Genomic DNA, 17,738 nt, shown 5'->3' on the forward strand with positions numbered 1-17,738 from the left:
CCAGTGTCGTGTAAAGCCCAATCTGTCTGCCAAAAGATCCTTCCAAACAAGTAAGTTGCCTCCGCCACAGGCGCAGTTGCCGTTTGGTACCTGAATCGAGGGCGCGTGTCACTGTCGCCGCCGCCGAGCAGCTCGCTGTCGTCGTCGTCGTCGCCTTCGTCGCCGTCGCCTCGACTTGTACTCTACCACTCACAAGTCGTCAAACCGCCGCCAACCCCTATAATAGCCTCCTCTAGGCGGCGCGCGACAATCCCCACCGTGCAGCGAGCGACGCAAGCGCACACGGCATGCTTCCCGGCCCCCGCCGCCCAAGCGCGGCGGCAGTCGCGCCGCCTCCCTCGTCGCAATGGGCAGATCTCGACGACGACGATGGATGGCAAGGTGCGTTGCGCGAGCTTGACGCCGCCTTCACCTCCCTCCGCCGCTGACATGTCCCAGATATGCCCGTCGTCCGCTCCGACGACTTTACCAGCGACTTTGACGCGATCGACGACAAGAAGTACCACTTTAGGCCGCCAGAGCGTCTCGATCCCGAAAACGCACATGGCGGCACCACCACCGGCACCTCGAACGCGACGGGACAGCATCTAGAGGTCGAGGCCGACACGCTCATCACCGACTCGTGGCGACAAAAGAACCAGCTCGATGAGAGCGACTACACGCGTCTCCGGCTCGACGAGGACGAGGAGAGCGAGGAGGTGCACATGCGCACGCGATACCTCTTTGACGAGGACAAGGCCATGACGCCGCTGAGCCAGATGCAGGCAACGAAAGAACTGCTCACCGACGCCCAGCGCATCGCCTACGTCGGCCTGTGTCATCTCATCGCGCGCCGCATGGTCCGGGATATGGGCCGCGGATGGGAGGGCACAAAGGCCAAGCTCAGCCTCTCGAAGGGCAAGGGGCGCGCCGGCGACGTGCCGGTCGTCGAGAGCGGCAGTTTGTGGATGATCAAGATTATGGCCCGGCTGTACCAGCACATGGACCTCGAGCGCGATGGTGAGTGGAAGCCTGGGGGGTAGTGCTGACGCGGCACAGAGCAGCGCATGATCGAGTCGCTGGGCGAGCACGGCGTCGACCCCGCAGACCTGACGCCCGCACTCATGACGACACATACCGTCAAGAACCCAGAGTTCGACCCCGAGGCCAAACGGCTGGCTGACGCGGCGGCCGCGGACAAGGCTGAGAAGGAGGCCGAGGCGGAGAAAGATCGCGAGGCCAAGGCGGAGGAGGCGCTCTTCAGCGAGGAACACGACGACCCCGCACCGCCGTACGAGGAGGCGATTGCAACACCACCACATGAGACGGTGGTACCGCCAGCGCGGACTTCCTCGCTGTCTTCGTCGCCGCGCAAGTCGCTGTCCTCGTCCAAACCTTCGTCCCCGGTCAAGCCGTTGTCTCCGCGGAAACTCGCGTCGCCATCCGTGCGCCCACTACCATCACCATTCGACTTTGACGAGGGCGACGATGGCGACATCGGCGCGCCGGCCCCTAACCCATCTCCTCCAGTCCCCTCGTTCGACGATGATGACGACGGCGATATTGGAGGCTCGTCCGCGCGCCGCCCCTCGGCGCCCGTAGAGTCGCCCCAGAGCCTGGGCGACGCACAGCCGGAGCCCCAGCTCACGCCCAAGCTCGAGCAGGGCCCCTCGCAGATGCCAGATCCTGAGAAGACGCCCAAACATGCCAACCCCACCTTGCCCGAGGCGCGCGACAATCTCGAGCAGGAGCTCGAGCCGATGCCTGCGCTGCCTGGTGTGTCGACGTCGCTGACGGCGGCCGACGAGACGGTCACGCTGGATATTCGATGGACAGTGGTGAGTGTGATGGTGGTTCCCGCGTAGGCATTGCTGACTCCGCAGCTCTGCGACTTGTTCCTTGTGCTGATCGCCGACTCGGTATACGATTCGCGATCGCGGACGTTCCTCGAGCGCGTCGCCAACGCCCTCGGCTTTGGCTGGCTCGACGTTGTGCGCTTCGAGAACCGTGTCACGGACGCTCTCGAGATCCAGGAGAGCGTGGGCCAGCTCCAGCAGGAGGAGGTCATCGACTCGCGCCGCAAGGCCGGCAAGAAGAAGCGCTACGCCATTATGGGCGCTGCTGCGCTTGGCGGTGGTCTGGTCATCGGTCTGTCGGCTGGTCTTCTCGCGCCGATCATTGGTGCGGGCCTGGCCGGTGCCCTCGGTACCATCGGTATCGCGGGCACAGGTACATTCCTGGCTGGTGCTGGAGGCGCGGCCGTCATCACCACGACAGGTGTGCTCACCGGTGTCAACATTGCTGGACGAGGCATGGCCAAGCGTACCCGTGAAGTCAGGGTGTTCGAGCTCAAGCCCCTGCACAACAACAAGCGCGTGAGCTGCTACCTGACAGTAGGAGGGTGAGTTGAAGCTGTTGGGCACGGATCAGAAAGCTGACACTCCCAGATTCATGGCGAGCAAGAACGACGATGTGCGACTACCGTTCTCCGTCCTCGACTCGAACGTAGGCGACGTCTTCTCCGCTCTCTGGGAGCCCGACATGCTGAGCGAGACGGGTAACGCCATTAAGCTGCTGTCCACCGAGGTCCTCACCCAGGTCGGACAGCAGGTGCTTGCTGCGACCATCATGTCCGGTCTGATGGCGGCGCTGCAGTGGCCAATGCGTGGGTATTTGTGTGATGACTGTTGCTTACCCTCGCAGTGTTGACAAAACTCGGCTACCTCATCGACAACCCGTGGTCAAACGCGCTCGACCGTGCAAAGTCGGCTGGCCTTGTGCTCGCCGACGTGCTGCTGAACCGCCATGCCGGCGTTCGTCCCACGTCTCTCATCGGCTTCTCCCTTGGTGCCCGTGTCATCTTCTATGCGTTGGTCGAGCTCGCACGCGTCAAGGCGTATGGCATTGTCGAGGACGTCTACATCTTTGGTGCTACGGTCACTGCCACCAGGCAACAGTGGCTCGACGTCAAGAGTGTCGTCTCCGGCCGCTTTGTCAACGCCTTTGCCAGCAACGACTGGATCCTCGGTTACCTATTCCGTGCCGCCAGTGGTTTCCAGCACGTCGCTGGTCTTCACCCGGTCGAGACGGTACAGGGCATTGAGAATGTGGACGTGACCGACCTCATCCAGGGCCACATGAGCTACCGTTCGTCAATGCCCTTACTACTCAAGCGTGTCGGGTTCCCCGTCACTGCCGAGTGGTTCGACGAGCCCGATGACCCAGAGCTTGACCCCGAGGTCAACGAGCGCTACGTTGTCATGGATGAGGAGGAGGAGGAAGAGCTCAAGAAGAAGCAAAAGAAGATTCTGGGCATCTTCCCCCGCAAGAAGGGAAGCAAACCTGGCTCTATCGGGTCAACGCCAAGAGCAAGTATGAGCACCAACCCCGACTCGTCCAAACCTTCTACTAGCAACGACGAGGACGAGTTGCCTCCTCGTGAGGAGACGGCCACGCCGCCAAGAATAGAACAGGAGGAGGCCGACCTCGGCGAGCGTCATCCTGCGACGACAAGATCTAGCATCTCTCAGGATGACACGGCGCAGCACATTCCTAAGACGGCTGGCTTTGACTTTGCTGCCATTGCAAAGGAGCTCGGCAAGGACATCAACGTTGACAAGTTGAAGGACCCAAGCCGTGATCCTAACAACCACCACCACGAGGCGACCTCGCCAGGACTTGCGCCTCACCCCGAGCGCACGGGCTCGGCGCCGCCCGCATCGCTCCCGCCACCCCGGCGCCCATCAGCCGACCACCCGATGTCTCCACCCGCTAGAAGTCAGTCTGCCCTCGTCGGCCTGCCCGTCGACGACGACGGCGACATTGCCATCACTGCGCAGAAGGCGCTGGCACTGGAAACGACGCCATCGTGGGACCGGCCCGCTCCGCCACCTGTGGACGTTTCGGCCTGGTCTGCTCCACCGCAGACTCACAAGGCGCCGTCCGTGTTTGGATTCAACGCGTGGTCGACGCCAGCGGCCGCTCCCACGGGTTCGTTCTCTTCGTCTGGTATGAGAGCGGCACCACCGGCCCGGCCGCATCCTGCCGAGCTGATGAGCAATCCGTTTGCCGATGGCGGTGCCAGCGGTGGCGGACTTCCTCCCCTGGGTCGCACTGGCTCGTGGGGAAAGAAGGACGACGACAAGATGGCGTTGGAGAACCCCTGGTAGAGCGGTGTGTTGTGTAGGAACCCATCGTAGAGTGGTGGCGGGTGTGTGCTGGGGCACATTTTCATTCCCCGCTGCTGTAGACGGACGGCGCCGCGTTGAGCGGATGACAATCTCATGCATACTTGGTACAACAGTGGGTGGTGGTGGTGTGTGGTGGCGTGGGTTGGGTTGGGTTGCGTTTGTTCTATGTTCGTGGGTGTGGTTTGTCGTTGACGTGGTGGAGCCGGCGTGAAGAGGGCGGGACAAGAAACCAGTGCGAGGATGTGATGAGGTGGCGGGGTCGTGCACGGCCACTGCCAGGGTCATGCCAGTGTGGTGACAGCCGTGATCACCATAGCGGCGATCACAGCGGTGCAGGAGACGCTGAGCTTGCTGGCGCCGTTGCTGTTGCCGTCAGCTTCCTTGCCCTCCCGCAACCCCCAACTGCCACTCACATGACTAAGAACTCGACGCTCTGGCCAAGCCGCGTCGCGTTCCCGACCGTCCGGCTGACGAGGCTGGCGTTCATCTCCTGGGCGCTATCGGACCACTTATCCCCCTCGAGCCCGCGGCGGGCGTTGTACAGCGCCACATGGGTCGCCTGCTGGCTTACCCCGCCCTGGCTGTTGGCGGCCGTGTATGCGCGCAGCCAGTCGGCGGTAATGTTCCACGTGATTGTGCGCGTGCGGTTCCAGCTGCCGCTCACGTCGAGCAGCGACATGGCATTTGGCGGCCAGTTCGGGAGCGGGTGGAACCAGTGCTCTGCGCCGCTGATGCCTAGGGCCGTTGTGACTGTGATATTTGCTGCTTGGGACTGGGCGGGCGTGTCAGCTTGGGTGAGCCAAGGCAGCTCGCCCACTCACAATCACCACCTCGACCGTGATCGGGCCCGTGACGTCCCACCGCGCGCCGAGGCGGGGCAGCCCGACACGCATGTTCCAGCTCGTCCCCGTGCTGTCGATGAGGAACGGGGCGGACAGCGCGCGCTGCCCGCCGAGCTCAAGGAGGACCTGGTATCCTCCGCCGGGGCGGAACCCGCCCACCTGGGCCGGCTGGAGCGCGCCGCTCGTGAGCGGGCTCGCGCCGATGCCGATCCGCGTCGTGTCGACCACCACGGCGCCGTCGTACACGTCCCAGTCGCCCGACCGGAGGGGGTATGGCGTCGCGTTGGTGTACGCGCTGCCGATGCGCACGAGGGAGAGTGTGGCGTTTGCGCGCACGTCCGTGTCGGGGGGTATGCCCTGGGCAAAAGCGTTAGCAGGGACACGGGGACGGGGGGAGGAGAGCTTCTTACGCTGTAGGTGATGATCTGCGCGCCGGTGGTCGACCACACGCTCGAGGCGTTGGGCGACGTGATGGCGAGGGTGGCGTCTTGGGCTGCAGCGACGGCGAGCAGCGACAAGGCCGACAACAAGAGTATCAGCCCGAGCCATGGCCGCGAGGGGAGCATGGTGCGCGGGTGTGCGCGAGAGGTGGAGAGGAGCCAGGCGTAGATGAGATGGAGCTGGGCGAAAAGACAGTCGTGACGTGAAGGGTTGTCGCTTGCGAGCAGGCGAGTGATTTCTCGGGTTGCACTGGCCGCACTGGATCTTGTCCTGCCTGACCTGCTCGACATGGCAATATTGGGTGAGATTTCGATCAATACATGGGCAACCAGGGCCAGGGGCAGCAGCAGCACGACTTGCTGCGCGTCATGCCGCCATGCCTCATGCCTCGCGCCAAGAACGTGCCCAACCGGTGACTGCTTGGCCAAGCTCCAAGCTGGGCGCTCAAGCTGGCCCTAGCATCGTCATGTCGCGCGCTCGGCAGTCGTCGTGAGCGAGTGAGTGCAAGTCGACACGAGTCGAGTTCGCTGAACATACGCATCGACGACGCCGAGCATCATGAGCGAATGCAACAAACACCCACCGCGCCCACCCCCACCCGCCTACTTATACCACCCTGAGCCAGCCAGGGAGTCGTGTCGTGCCGCACCGCGCCGCTACCAGCCTTCGTCTGCCACTCACTCAAGCAAGCGCAGTCCGTGCCCACCGCGATGATGGCCAGGCGAGGCGCCACCATTCAGCGGCCAAGTGTGTAGCTAGCTGGCAGTTCGGCGCTGCTGAGCCAAGGCGCGCCAGCCGTCACTCAGTCTGCCGGGCGCAAACCCCCACTCGCCTCGGTCGACGCGCAGCAGCTCCACCGTCGTCGCGTCGTCGCCCCGGTGATCCTCGGCCTGAGGTGGCTACGCTCGCTTCTCCCAGGTACTCGTGCGGGTCGGAAAGTCACTCTGGGGCCAGCGGCCAGCGACGTACGTTGACTTCAGACTTGAGCAGGCGAATAGTGCGCACGCGCGCTGAAAAGACCCCGACGTTGCCGAGATTGCGAATACGTCGTCGATAAGCTCTGCTCGCTCTGCACGGGGGTCGGACCGGACGCAAGGGGAGCGGGCTGGGGTGGTCGTGATTCGTTCAGATGCGCCCCGCCGTTGTTGTAGAAGCAGCCGGACGCTGGACGTAGCAGTGGCCTGGAGCATAGATGGGCACGCTCGTAGATCACGAAGAGAGCACGCCCAGCGACCAGCGGCCCTTGGGCGGGAGACTTGTTCCGCCCACCACTCACCTCACCCACCCCCGACCTGCGTTGCTAACACCACACACGCAGCAAAATACCGCACCCCCTCATCAGCCGACTGCATCGGCCGTCTCCCACGCCGTGCACCGAGACGGACGAGGGAGTGTCGGCTGGCGGGCGTAGGCCGCCAGGTGTCAGCCGCCAGCAGCCGCCGCCGCCGCCACCAAGTCGCCTCCGACCGACTGACGTCGCCACACCCACGTCGTCGTCGTGGTCGTCCACATTCCAATGAATGCCACATGACGAGCGAGCAGAGGAAAGATCCTACGCATGCCGCGCTAGCTCGGCGGGCGTGGTGCTGCTGCTCCCTGCATAGTACATGAGTGATGACGACACGGCGCACCAGAGGACCCTGCTTGCCTACCTCACCAGGCACTCACGCGTTATCTGTGGCTCCCTCCTGGTTTCTGGCGTAGTGGCAAAGTTGACGAGGACGAGGACAGACGACAGAGGATCCGACGAGGGATGGGCAGCAGAGCCAGCACCACGCCAGCACCAGCACCAGCGCCCAGACGACGTCGCCACCCACCCGCCCGCTCGCCTCGCGTTGCGACCTTGCCGAGCTTGGCAGCTGCGGAGCGCGCGGCCGGCCGATGCGTAGGTCTGTCTGTGTCTTGTGCCGCCCGCTCGCTGGGAGAGAGAGAGGTATAAGAGCTCGTTGTGTCGTTTCCCAGAGACGGCCACGCCAAGCGCACCCTCTCAATCACACACTCGGCAGCCATGGCTTTGTGAGTGGCGGCGGTGGCAGCGGCGGGGACGGTGGGAAGAGAGACGGCCGACTGACGACCGCAGCATCCACAGCATCATGGGGCCCGCGACGGGCTTGCTCCTCATCTTCTCCTATGTCGCTGTGAGTGGCCTCGAGCTGTCCCGCCCCTCGCGCTCGCTGACGCTCGCGCTCAGCTCGTCCTCGGCGCCGTCGTCGTCTCGTGGCAGGAGGAGCACTACTCCAACTGGCCGCCCGCGTCCGTGGCCCTCATGGTCTGCGGCGCGGTGCAGATGATCTGGCTGACCGCCTACCTCGTGTTCCGCAAGAACAAGGTCTACAGCGCGGCCAACATGCTCTACTCGGACATCTTCTTCGCGCTCTGGGCGTTTGGCGCCGTCGTCGCGCTCACCGTGCTGCGTGTGCGCCACCACCACCGCTACTGCCCCCCCGGCCCCGAGAAGGCGGGCGACTGCGCCGGCGCGATGCGCGGCCAGATCGGCCTCGGATGGGCCCTGTTCGGCTGGGACCTCATCCACATGGTCATCCTCTTCTTCCACGTCCAGACTTCGCGCAACTCGTGGTCCACGCCGCTCGGCAAGATCCCCCTTCCTGAGAGCCGCTACCAGGACATCGAGGAGAAGAACACCGGCAAGCCTACGCGCGCGTAGCGGCGTACGCCTTCTTCCTGCAGTTCTGTGCGCATCGCTCGATCGCCGCCATGCTTCCTGCACTCCTGTGAACATTATAATCGTAGCCCATGTCAATCGATGCACTGCATGCGGTCCAACGGCCTCGGGGTGGGTTTGCAGATGAAAATAATGTGGTCAGTACCAAGGACGGATCACCCGCGGCATGCGTCGCCACAACGCGAGACTACGCACCCCAGCGCGCGCCTCACGCAGGGCCGTCCCACACGAACCGCACAGTCAAGTCGTTCCGCCCCATGCCCTCCGCGTCGGCGTCGGCAGCGTCGTCCTCGAGCTCCTCCCACGATGCGATCGCCCCCGGGCGCCGCTCGCGCAGGTGGATCTTGAGCTCGGTGAGCGACTGGACCGTCCACGGCCGGGGGAGCTTGAACGCCGTGTTGGTCGTCGGCGCCGCCGCTGGCGCCGAGACGCCCGGCGACGGGGCCTGTTCTCTTGGCGAGGCGGGCGACGGCGAGAAGAGCTGCAGCGACGGGTCGTTGGCCGGCGTCGACAGGATCGTGATGTACAGGTCCAGGATGGCGTGGGCCACCTCTGTGGAGTAGTGTGAACACGTGTTGTGCCTTTTGCTTTCGCGCGATGACTCACCATCTACATCGCCTACGCTGACCGCATAGTCCTTCTCCCACGCCCCCTCAGACCCTAGCAGCGCGATAACGCGTTTGCCGTCCGCGTCGTCGACCTTGCCCTCGTGGGGCTTGGTTGTGCCGCTTGAGAGCAGCGCAGACGCGTACAATGAACCTAGGGCAATCACGTGTGGGGGGTATGACAGTGGTGCTGGTGTGCGATGAGCGTCGACCGCGACGCGCCATGCTGCCTGCACAGTGTCTTTGCCGACTGAAAGAGTCAGCTAACTCGCAACGACGCGCCAGCTCCACTCACGCCCAAGCTTCTTGCCAAACTTGACAACAAAGGGGAACGGCACGGCGACACCAAACGCAAAGCACATGGTCTCGAGGACTAGCCGCTCGATATTGAGGACGCGTCTCCGCTCGTGCTCGAGCATCTGCGTGTCGACTGCCGTCATGTCGACGTGGCCTCCTCCCGCGCCGCCCTTGCGTACGAGATGGGGGAATCTCAGCGCGTACGACGCGAGGATGATGTCTCGGGGCTTTTTAAGCGTGTCGTGGAGCTTGGATGCGACGTAGAGGGTCGTGAGGGCTACTTCCTGCGCGTGGGGGTGAGTGGGTGGCCAGCGACGTAGCGGCTGCCAAGCCGAAGCCGCCAACTCACGACATAGTGAAAGTCGGCGTAAGGAAAGAACAGGTGGAAGCGGAGGTACAGCGTCTGTGCCGTTGCGATCGTTCGCCGCGGGCTGAGAAAGTTAGCATAAGCGCCTTGCTGCTCGCCACTCACAAGCCGCAGCGCACGCCGACGGCATCGAGTAACGCGCACGCCTGCTGTCGCGCTCTCTCCTCGCGCGAGACGCTGAGCTTGCCGCGCTGCTTGGCTGACAGCCGCTCGACCTCGACCGGATGGAAGTATGGCCTGTAGCGCTTGATGGTCGACGTTGATGCCTCGGTCGTCATGGCCGTCATTTGGAGTGTGTTGACAGTGTTCAAGAGCAGCACGAGACAACAGAAGGTCTTGAAGTGGAGGGCGAGAAGGACTGGATCCCACGTGACTCTGGTGCGCTCAAATACGACGCAATTCTGTCCCTTTCGAGAATTCCGAAACGGAGACATAGCTCAGCTGGGAGAGCGAGCGACTGAAGTTCAGTTATCATATCGCTAGGTCGGGTGTTCGATCCACCCTGGCTCCAACCAGGAATTCTCTTTTGGCACCGCTGGGTCTGATTCTTTGTTTGGTACCCCCACTCTCCTCCTTGGCTGGCGGCGCGTCGGCGCTTCCGTTGCCGAACTCCTTTCCTGCCTTCCAGGGATTTGGGCGATTTTGCTGACGTACAGCGTGGGGTCGCCGCATCCAACCCGCCAACCAGCTTGCCTGCGGTGACAAAGCCGTCCCAAGGCTTACCACGGCAGACTGCCCCCCCTGGCTGACCCACCCTGCCCACTCCACTCCAGTCTCCGTAGGAAGAAAAAAGCCCATGACGCCTGCACCAGGCAGGATAGCCGAGTGGGCTAGTTGCCTCCAGCTGCTGCAACCTCGGCCACAAGCCAGCCGAGTTGTGCCAGTCAGTCATGACACGCACAGAGCTTACGTCCACGGCAAGAGTAGCGCGGCAATGCATGGGCCAACCCCGACTACATCTCCTTGTTGCCCGGTTACATGACTGCCCGCCAGCGACAGACACCATACCGACCAGCAACGACACACTCGCGCGATCCATGCTTTGTTTGCTTACACCAACTTTTTTTATTTTTACTTCTCTCTAGACGTCATCTCTCATCAACACGACTGCATCGACCGACCCTCTGCCGTGGTTAGCAAGACGCGTCAAAGGCCACATCCTTAGCACGCAAGCAGTCATCATTACTGCGCCGTGATCGCCTACCTTGCACGACTGCCGCCGCCTACAAAACTCGGCCCACCGTCGCTTACCCTGGGAGTACCCACTCGGTTTTGTCCGCCTGCCCTCTACCGCCCAGCCCAGCCAGCCCAGCGGCCATTTGCTACCACCTTCGACACTCCCATCTCACCCACCCCGCGCGGCCGCCCCCATTGCATTTGACTTTGCCTGTCTGTCCCTTGCAACAACCTCGGTCACCCCGGGTATCCCACTCCGGCTCCCCCTCATCCAACCCGTAACCCTCGACTTTCAACTGCTCCATCATGCCAGCAGTCATGTCCCCATCTTCAGCACCAACAACGCACCACTCGGCGTACGCTACTCAGGCAGACCTCGACATCCTCAACCTCCTCACCACGGACGGACCAAAGCCGGCTACTGCCGCAACCGCTGCCGCCGCGTCGGCCCCCGCAAACGGCCAGCGCAAGAAGAGCGTCGTACGCCGCGACGCCGGGCTCGACTCGCTCCTCCTCAGCGCAGTCCTCGCCGGCAGCGACAAGATCACGCGGCATCACTTTGGACACGGCATGACGGGCGCTTACTCGACCTGCGACCAGAGCAGGCCGTCGTCGCCCCGTCAACCCCGACCCCTCCCACGCAGCCAGCAGGCCCCGCGCTCCCAGCGTCTTCAGGCCGAGTCGGCGGCGCTCGCCTCTGCCCAGGCTAACAGTGCCATTGTGTCGGAGGCGGCGTCCTCGTCAAAGCCCGTTTCAGCCGAGGCGTCTTCCTCCTCCTCTTCGGCTGGTCCGATCGGGATTCCGACACCAGCCACATTGGCACCCCCATCACACGACCTCGCAACGTCGCCAAAAGAGTTGAAGGAGCGCAAGAGGCGCATGTCGGTCGACCCCCAGCCCATCTCGCAGCTTTTGCAGCAGGCTTCGCCAGCACACGTCAACTTTTTCCATGGACGCGGTCAGGTCGTCAAGCCCACTGGACGGCCCACGGTCAAGTGTATGGCTCGTACCCGTGTGCCCACCCCGCACGGCGACATCTTCCTCCACCTCTACCACAACACGCACGACAACAAGGAGCACCTCGCCATTGTCACCGACCCGATCCAGCTCAGTGCCGATGCGCGTCGCCGGGCACCAAAGGGCCGCCGTGAAATCCGCTCGCGATCCCTCGACGCAAAGTGGCGTGAAGGCGAGACCGACATGGAGCGTATCGTCCGCGGTGCTTACGTCGGCCGCTTGACCGCTGGTGCCGAGGGTGTGCCCAGCGTGCCCCGCTCCGCCGCCGAGTACGCTGCCGAGGACGCTTCCGAGGACCCCGACGCCGAAGCCGACATTCTTCCCCTCGTCCGAATCCACTCAGAGTGCTTCACCGGCGAGACGATCGGCTCGATGCGCTGCGACTGCGGCGAGCAGCTCGACGAGGGCATGCGCCGCATCGCCGAGGACCAGCACGTCGGCACCGCGCAGGACGAGTATCTTCCCACACCCGAGGCCTCGCGTGCGCCTTCCCCCGGAACCCGTGGCCACTCCCACTCCCATCCCCGAGTGCCTGGCCGCGGTGTGGTCATCTACATGCGTCAGGAGGGCCGTGGCATTGGACTTCTCGAGAAGATCCGCGCCTACAACCTCCAGGACCTGGGCCACGACACGGTCAACGCCAACCTCATGCTCGGCCACGGTGCCGACGAGCGCACGTACGGCGTCGCTGCCGAGATCCTCCGCGACCTCGGCCTGGCGGGCGACGAGGCTCTTGGACGTGGTGGTGTGCGCCTCCTCACCAACAACCCCGAGAAGGTCGAGGGTCTTGCTGCCGAGGGCATCCGCATCACTGAGCGTGTCGGCATGGTCCCCCGCGACTGGCTGTGTAACCACAACTCGCCCAAGCGGTCTGCACGCGAGCTTTTGGACGACGAGGAGCTGGAGTACGACGAGTACCGCGCCCGCCGTGCCGGTGTTGGCCTTCTGGGTGCCACGACGACCCGTGGACCGGAGCTGGAGAAGTACCTCCGGACCAAGATTGAGCGCATGGGGCACAGTGAGTTTTGACGCGTCTGGTTTCTCTGATGGCCTTTGCTGATCCCGTTTCGCAGTGATTGATATTCCAGAGGAGCCCAAGGCCGACGCATGACGAGTGTTCTCCCCCTTTATTTGCCAGAGTAGTCATCTGTACATCATATGCACTGTCTTGTTTTGTAAACTGAACAATGAGCAGCTTCAGTTGCAGCATTCCGTGGTTGACTCGGCTGGCTCCACATTGACCCACCGAGAGTTTTGCCACTGTGTGTGTCTGATTTTGTCCCTTTTGGTGGTCGACCCCACGCGTGTTTCATTTTCATTTCAACCTTCACTTTAGAAACGCGTCGCGTCGACCTCCTTGTACACTTTGACATTGTCACTCTTACTCTGTGGGCAAGACTTGGACGGCTTGTTATACCCCTCCCCATCGCCACTCGCTACACGACGACACAGACATCTTACCACCACATCTCATACTCTTGCACACTCACTGCTCGGCGCGTGATCGACCAAGCCAGCCAGCCAAAATGTCATCGGCAGACGCAGAGCGCCGTCGCGTGAGTAGATTGATCGTCCGGGAAGATGGGGCGGATGGGCGCCGCATGACCTGGCTTGACACATGCCCGCCCCCAGTGTGCCCGCATACACAGCATGCCCCCCGCTGACAATGGTCCACAGATGCTGCTCGAGCTTAAGGCAAAGAAGCAGGCCAAGTCGGCACAACCCCCACCCTCCACTACAACCACAACCATGACTTCCCCCCTACCCAACCGCGTGCTCGTGCCCGCAAGTTCATCACCCGCAGCTCCAGCATCGACCTCATCGCTAGCCCGTGGAACCACCCTGATCCAGTCGTCAAACATTGCACGCATGGGTAACGGCTCTGGCAGTAACCAGTCGGGCTCGCCAAACTCTGTCCTCGCCGCCTTCTCCTCGCGGGGCAACTACGCCGACACGAAGCCAGCTGCGTCCACCGCCGCCGACTTCTCGCCCTCGTCGCCACCGCCGCTGTCCCGCTTGAAGAAGCGGTACGCCGACGAGTCGCCCACCAAGCCGTCGTCGTCCGTTTCCCCAGAACCACTACGCCCCAAGTCGCTGCCGTCGTCGAGCCGTGCGTCGTCCGGTGGCGTCGTCCGAAAGGGACCGCCGCCACTCGTCGCCGCCGCTAAGAAGCAGCACGACGCGGGCATCGACGACGAGGTCAGACGCTGGAAGGCTCAGTTTCCTCATGTGTCGCGCACGATCATCGCCCAGGCATTGTCCCGGCATATCGACAACGACCGCGGAGTGGAGAGGGAACTCGAGTCGGCAGAGTGGAAGGCCAAGCAGCTGGCCAACAGGCAAGAGGCAGAAGCTGCGGCCAAGAAGGAGGCCGCTGCAAAGGCAGCGAGCACAAAGGCGACCATCGCGAACCTGCAGTCTTACAGACACCAGCCTGCCGCTTCGAACGGTGTATCTCGATCGTCGTCGGGAACCTCGGCACCTCTAACTCCGGATTCGCCATCGCGCCAGGGCAAACGACGAAAGAATGAGAAGAGTACGATCTACGCCAAACGTGAGAAGGAGAGGCAGCGCAAGCGCGACCCGGATGAGGAGGGTGGCGAGTCGGAAGCCGAGGAGGTCTCGGACGACAGCGAGGACGGATACTGGTCTGGCGAGGAGGGACGGCGACGAAAGAAGCGACGATCGACCGAGGAAGACGAGGTGGACGTCGAAGGGGCTGCGTTCAAGGCGTTCAACGAGGCCGACGCCGACGCGATCCGGGGCACCATTGCGTGCAGCGAGGACCAGGTCAACAAGATCATCAGCATGCGGCCATACGCGAGCATCGACGAGCTGCGATACAAGCTCAACAAGGCGCGTGGCGTTAGTGCCAAGCTCTTTGAGCAGTACGCCGAGATCATGGAGGGATACGTCCAGATCGACAGCTGCTTGAACAAGTGTGAGACCATTGCCAATGACATTGCCAGTGCGCTGGCGGTGTGGAAGGGCGCAGCCACAGCAAGCGACTCGACGACGGGCACGCCAAGGACAGACGGCCTCAACGACGTCAAGGTGGACGTCGCAAAGGTGTCCGAGCTGCTCGCCAAGGAGACCGACCTGCGGCGACGAACGATTCTGTCGTCGTACATCCGTTCCCAGCCCAGCACGCTGAGCGACGGCACCGTCCTCAAGGACTACCAGCTCCTCGGTATCAACTGGCTCAACCTGCTGTACAAGAGGAAAATCGGCTGTATCCTCGCCGACGAGATGGGTCTCGGCAAGACGATCCAGGTTATCGCCTTCATCGCGCACTTGAAGGAGATCAAGGGCAACGGCGGCACTGCTGGCCCGCACATGATCTTTGTCCCCGCGTCGACGCTTGAGAACTGGACGCGAGAGTTTGAGCGCTTCGCCCCCGGTGTCGACGTCGAGACGTACTACGGTAGCCAGAGCGAGCGCGCCGAGCTGCGCGAGAACCTCAAGCGCAAGTTCCGCGCAGGCAAGCTCGAGGTCGTGCTTGCGTCCTACACCCAGGTGCAGGCCGAGGACGACCTCAGGTTCTTCAGGAAGAAGCTCGAGTTCGAGACGTGTATCTACGACGAAGCGCACGCGCTCAAGAACTTCCAGACCAAGCGGTACCAGGACTTGCTGTCCATCAAGCCCAGATGGCGCCTGCTCCTTACCGGCACGCCGCTGCAGAACAACCTCCAGGAGCTCGTCGTAAGTCGCTCCAAGTTGGAATCCCGCTCACGCCCAGTCACTTCTCATGTTCATCCACAAGGACATCTTTACCGACGCCGAGCAGTACTTGCGAGCGATCTTCAAGGTGCAGGCTGCGGGTCACGCCGACCTGCTGTCGCAGCAGCGTGTCTCGCGAGCCCGTACTATGCTCACTCCGTTCGTCCTTCGCCGAAGGAAAGCCAATGTAGGTTATCGTGCTCGGAGAGAGTGCTAACCTGCCAGGTCCTCACACTGCCGCCAAAGATTGAGACGGTCGAGTCGTGCGAGATGACGCCGGTGCAGGCGCGCCTCTACCGCGACACACTGCGTCGCTCCCGAAAGATGATTACGGAGCTTGGCGAGGACGCTCTCGAGGCCATGGCCGACGCGGATGAGGATGGCAAGGCGCCAAAGGGCAAGAAGGCAGCGGCCAAGATCCAGAGCCGAGCCGGCAACTCTTCAAACATTCTCATGGACCTCCGCAAGGCCGCGTCCCATCCCCTGTTATTCCGACGACTGTACAACGAGAAGCGAGTTGAGCAGATCGCCAAGGCCTGTCTGAGCTCGCCCCAGTGGTGTGACTCAAACTACGACTATGTCGTTGAGGATCTCGAGGTGGGTTCGCGATCGATGTGGCCTGTGCTGACCCGCCAGATCATGAGCGACGCCGAGATCCACGCCTTTGTGAGCGAGCACGAAGAGCTCGAGAAGTTTGCCCTCGACGCCGAGGCTTTCCTCGAAGGCGGCAAGATGAAGGCTCTGCAGCAGCTCATTGTCCGCTGCAAGGCAGAGGGCAAGCGAATCCTGCTGTTCTCGCAGTTCACCATGATCCTGGACATTATCCAGGTCGCTCTGAGACACATGGAGGTGGAGTACATCCGCCTCGACGGCCAGACTCGTACGGACGAGCGCCAGGGCCTGGTCGACCAGTTCAACGACGACACGGACATCACCGTCTTCCTGTTGTCGACCAAGGCCGGCGGTGTGGGCATCAACCTGACTGCGGCGTCGGTGGTCGTCATCTTTGACCAGGACTTCAACCCCCACAACGACCGTCAGGCTGCCGATCGCGCGTACCGCATTGTGAGTTAGCTCCGCTTGTCGCCAATGTTAGCTAATCCCACCCAGGGCCAAGAACGCTCCGTCGAAGTCATCAAACTCATCAGCAAGGACTCGATCGACGAGGACATCTTGTCTATCGGCTTGACCAAGCTGCAGCTTGACGACATGGTCGGCGGCGAGGATGGCAGCGGCTCTGGCACGGCCACGCCCGGCGGCGCCGGCGACGACAAGACGGCCAAGGAGTTGAAGAAGAGTCTGTTGACGACTCTGCGCAAGAAGTTTGAGGACCAGGGCGACATCAAGGCGGACGAGGACGCGCAGGCGATCGACGAGGACACGGTCATGGAGGAGATGACGGCGACGCAAGTGAAGAAGGCGCGGGGGTCGCTCGCGGCGGCGAGGTAGGCGGCGGCGTCACCTGTAGTAATGCCTGCCTGCCTGCCTTACAACCACACACACATATACCTGCACACGGGGTATGCTCACAGCATGCCCTCCCATACAACACCCCCCACCACCCACACCATAGACTGCTACACATGTCATACAATGTCGCATGCACCTAGGCGAATATAGAGAGGCCGCGGACGTGGCGATCGACTGCGCCGCGGAACTGGGCGTGAGCAGTGTCAGCTGGCTTCCACCCACCTGGTCATTGTCGATGCCCTGTGTCCGGCTGTCCATCTCGATGAGGGGGTTGCGGACGACAAACTCGATAAAGGGGCCAGTGTAGAGCTGCCGCAGGACAAAGCGGAGCGAGTCGGCGAACGGGTCGGAGAGGAGGACAAACTTGTAGCCGGTGAGGGTTTCGTACAGGTGGAGGCGGTACTGTGGGGTCTTGTAGGAGGTAAAGGCTTCGTCTCTGCGCGGCGAGTGCGAGCGAAGCGAGCACGGCGAGCAGGCGCGTCAGCTCCTCTCCCTCCTCCCCTTCTGCGGCCCACTCACTTGCCAGACAACTTCTTGACCATATTCCGCAAACTCAAAACGACGCCATAGACAAGCTTGGCCTCCTCGTCGAACGGCAGGCCGGCGTTACTCCCCGCGCCAACGGCCTGGGACGGCGCGATCGGCGGGATGGGCGTGGTTGCGCTCCTCGCCGAGAAGATGCTCTCGCGCGCGTGCTGCGCGCCCTGGGGCGCCGACAGCCTGTGCACTGCCGGCCGGTCGTTTGGCGTCGCGCGCACCGGGCGCGTGCGGTGCCAGTCGTGGTAGTAGACGCAGTCGCAGTGGCTGGGCGGGGCGCGTTAGCCGAGCTGCGAGGGAGGAGGGAGGGGACAGGGGGACGTACCGGTCAAAGATGTACAGCGAGTATATCGTCATTGTCGATGTGGTGACGGGAAGTATGCGAGCTCGACGCGATAATCTCGACGTTCGTCG

At 62.8% G+C, this 17,738-nt stretch overlaps 7 protein-coding genes and 1 non-coding gene across 8 annotated transcripts; 5 read left to right on the forward strand and 3 right to left on the reverse strand.

Annotated features, from left to right (window-relative positions):
- Positions 1 to 202: 202 nt before the first annotated feature.
- Positions 203 to 4,281, forward strand: SPAC6F6.13c (uncharacterized protein). Its single transcript, XM_062775223.1, has 6 exons — positions 203 to 381; positions 439 to 999; positions 1,039 to 1,817; positions 1,863 to 2,380; positions 2,427 to 2,644; positions 2,683 to 4,281. Exons 1-6 carry the CDS (start codon positions 288 to 290, stop codon positions 4,146 to 4,148), a joined length of 3,636 nt encoding a protein of 1,211 aa, XP_062631207.1. The 5' UTR covers positions 203 to 287; the 3' UTR covers positions 4,149 to 4,281.
- Positions 4,282 to 4,356: 75 nt separating this feature from the next.
- LOC62_06G008681 (uncharacterized protein) lies at positions 4,357 to 5,771 on the reverse strand. The gene is made up of 4 exons (XM_062775224.1): positions 5,422 to 5,771; positions 4,991 to 5,368; positions 4,583 to 4,941; positions 4,357 to 4,532 (listed from the first exon to the last, which is right to left on the reverse strand). The coding sequence occupies exons 1-4, from the start codon at positions 5,740 to 5,742 to the stop codon at positions 4,451 to 4,453; spliced, it is 1,140 nt and encodes a 379-aa protein (XP_062631208.1). The 5' UTR covers positions 5,743 to 5,771; the 3' UTR covers positions 4,357 to 4,450.
- A 1,528-nt stretch (positions 5,772 to 7,299) lies between these two features.
- LOC62_06G008682 (uncharacterized protein) lies at positions 7,300 to 8,236 on the forward strand. Its single transcript, XM_062775225.1, has 3 exons — positions 7,300 to 7,468; positions 7,533 to 7,590; positions 7,644 to 8,236. Exons 1-3 carry the CDS (start codon positions 7,461 to 7,463, stop codon positions 8,115 to 8,117), a joined length of 540 nt encoding a protein of 179 aa, XP_062631209.1. The 5' UTR covers positions 7,300 to 7,460; the 3' UTR covers positions 8,118 to 8,236.
- lsc1 (CTD kinase subunit beta) lies at positions 8,213 to 9,707 on the reverse strand. Its single transcript, XM_062775226.1, has 5 exons — positions 9,510 to 9,707; positions 9,387 to 9,468; positions 9,036 to 9,321; positions 8,742 to 8,990; positions 8,213 to 8,687 (listed from the first exon to the last, which is right to left on the reverse strand). The coding sequence occupies exons 1-5, from the start codon at positions 9,689 to 9,691 to the stop codon at positions 8,344 to 8,346; spliced, it is 1,143 nt and encodes a 380-aa protein (XP_062631210.1). The 5' UTR covers positions 9,692 to 9,707; the 3' UTR covers positions 8,213 to 8,343.
- Positions 9,708 to 9,830: 123 nt separating this feature from the next.
- On the forward strand, positions 9,831 to 9,915 carry LOC62_06G008684. The gene is given in 2 exon segments: positions 9,831 to 9,867; positions 9,880 to 9,915. It is a non-coding gene; the product is annotated as a tRNA-Phe (tRNA).
- Positions 9,916 to 10,400: 485 nt separating this feature from the next.
- On the forward strand, positions 10,401 to 12,785 carry rib1 (putative GTP cyclohydrolase-2). The gene is made up of 2 exons (XM_062775227.1): positions 10,401 to 12,615; positions 12,671 to 12,785. The coding sequence occupies exons 1-2, from the start codon at positions 10,887 to 10,889 to the stop codon at positions 12,706 to 12,708; spliced, it is 1,767 nt and encodes a 588-aa protein (XP_062631211.1). The 5' UTR covers positions 10,401 to 10,886; the 3' UTR covers positions 12,709 to 12,785.
- A 154-nt stretch (positions 12,786 to 12,939) lies between these two features.
- Positions 12,940 to 16,928, forward strand: fft2 (ATP-dependent helicase fft2). The gene is made up of 6 exons (XM_062775228.1): positions 12,940 to 13,153; positions 13,275 to 15,299; positions 15,337 to 15,504; positions 15,543 to 15,914; positions 15,954 to 16,382; positions 16,428 to 16,928. The coding sequence occupies exons 1-6, from the start codon at positions 13,124 to 13,126 to the stop codon at positions 16,764 to 16,766; spliced, it is 3,363 nt and encodes a 1,120-aa protein (XP_062631212.1). The 5' UTR covers positions 12,940 to 13,123; the 3' UTR covers positions 16,767 to 16,928.
- bet5 (Transport protein particle subunit bet5) lies at positions 16,924 to 17,708 on the reverse strand (the record flags this gene model as incomplete). The annotated part of the gene is made up of 4 exons (XM_062775229.1): positions 17,650 to 17,708; positions 17,307 to 17,591; positions 17,010 to 17,223; positions 16,924 to 16,974 (listed from the first exon to the last, which is right to left on the reverse strand). The coding sequence occupies exons 1-4, from the start codon at positions 17,679 to 17,681 to the stop codon at positions 16,924 to 16,926; spliced, it is 582 nt and encodes a 193-aa protein (XP_062631213.1). The 5' UTR covers positions 17,682 to 17,708.
- Positions 17,709 to 17,738: the final 30 nt, after the last annotated feature.

Source organism: Vanrija pseudolonga, chromosome 6 (genome assembly GCF_020906515.1).
Source record: "Vanrija pseudolonga chromosome 6, complete sequence".
NCBI classification, from domain to species: domain Eukaryota; kingdom Fungi; phylum Basidiomycota; class Tremellomycetes; order Trichosporonales; family Trichosporonaceae; genus Vanrija; species Vanrija pseudolonga.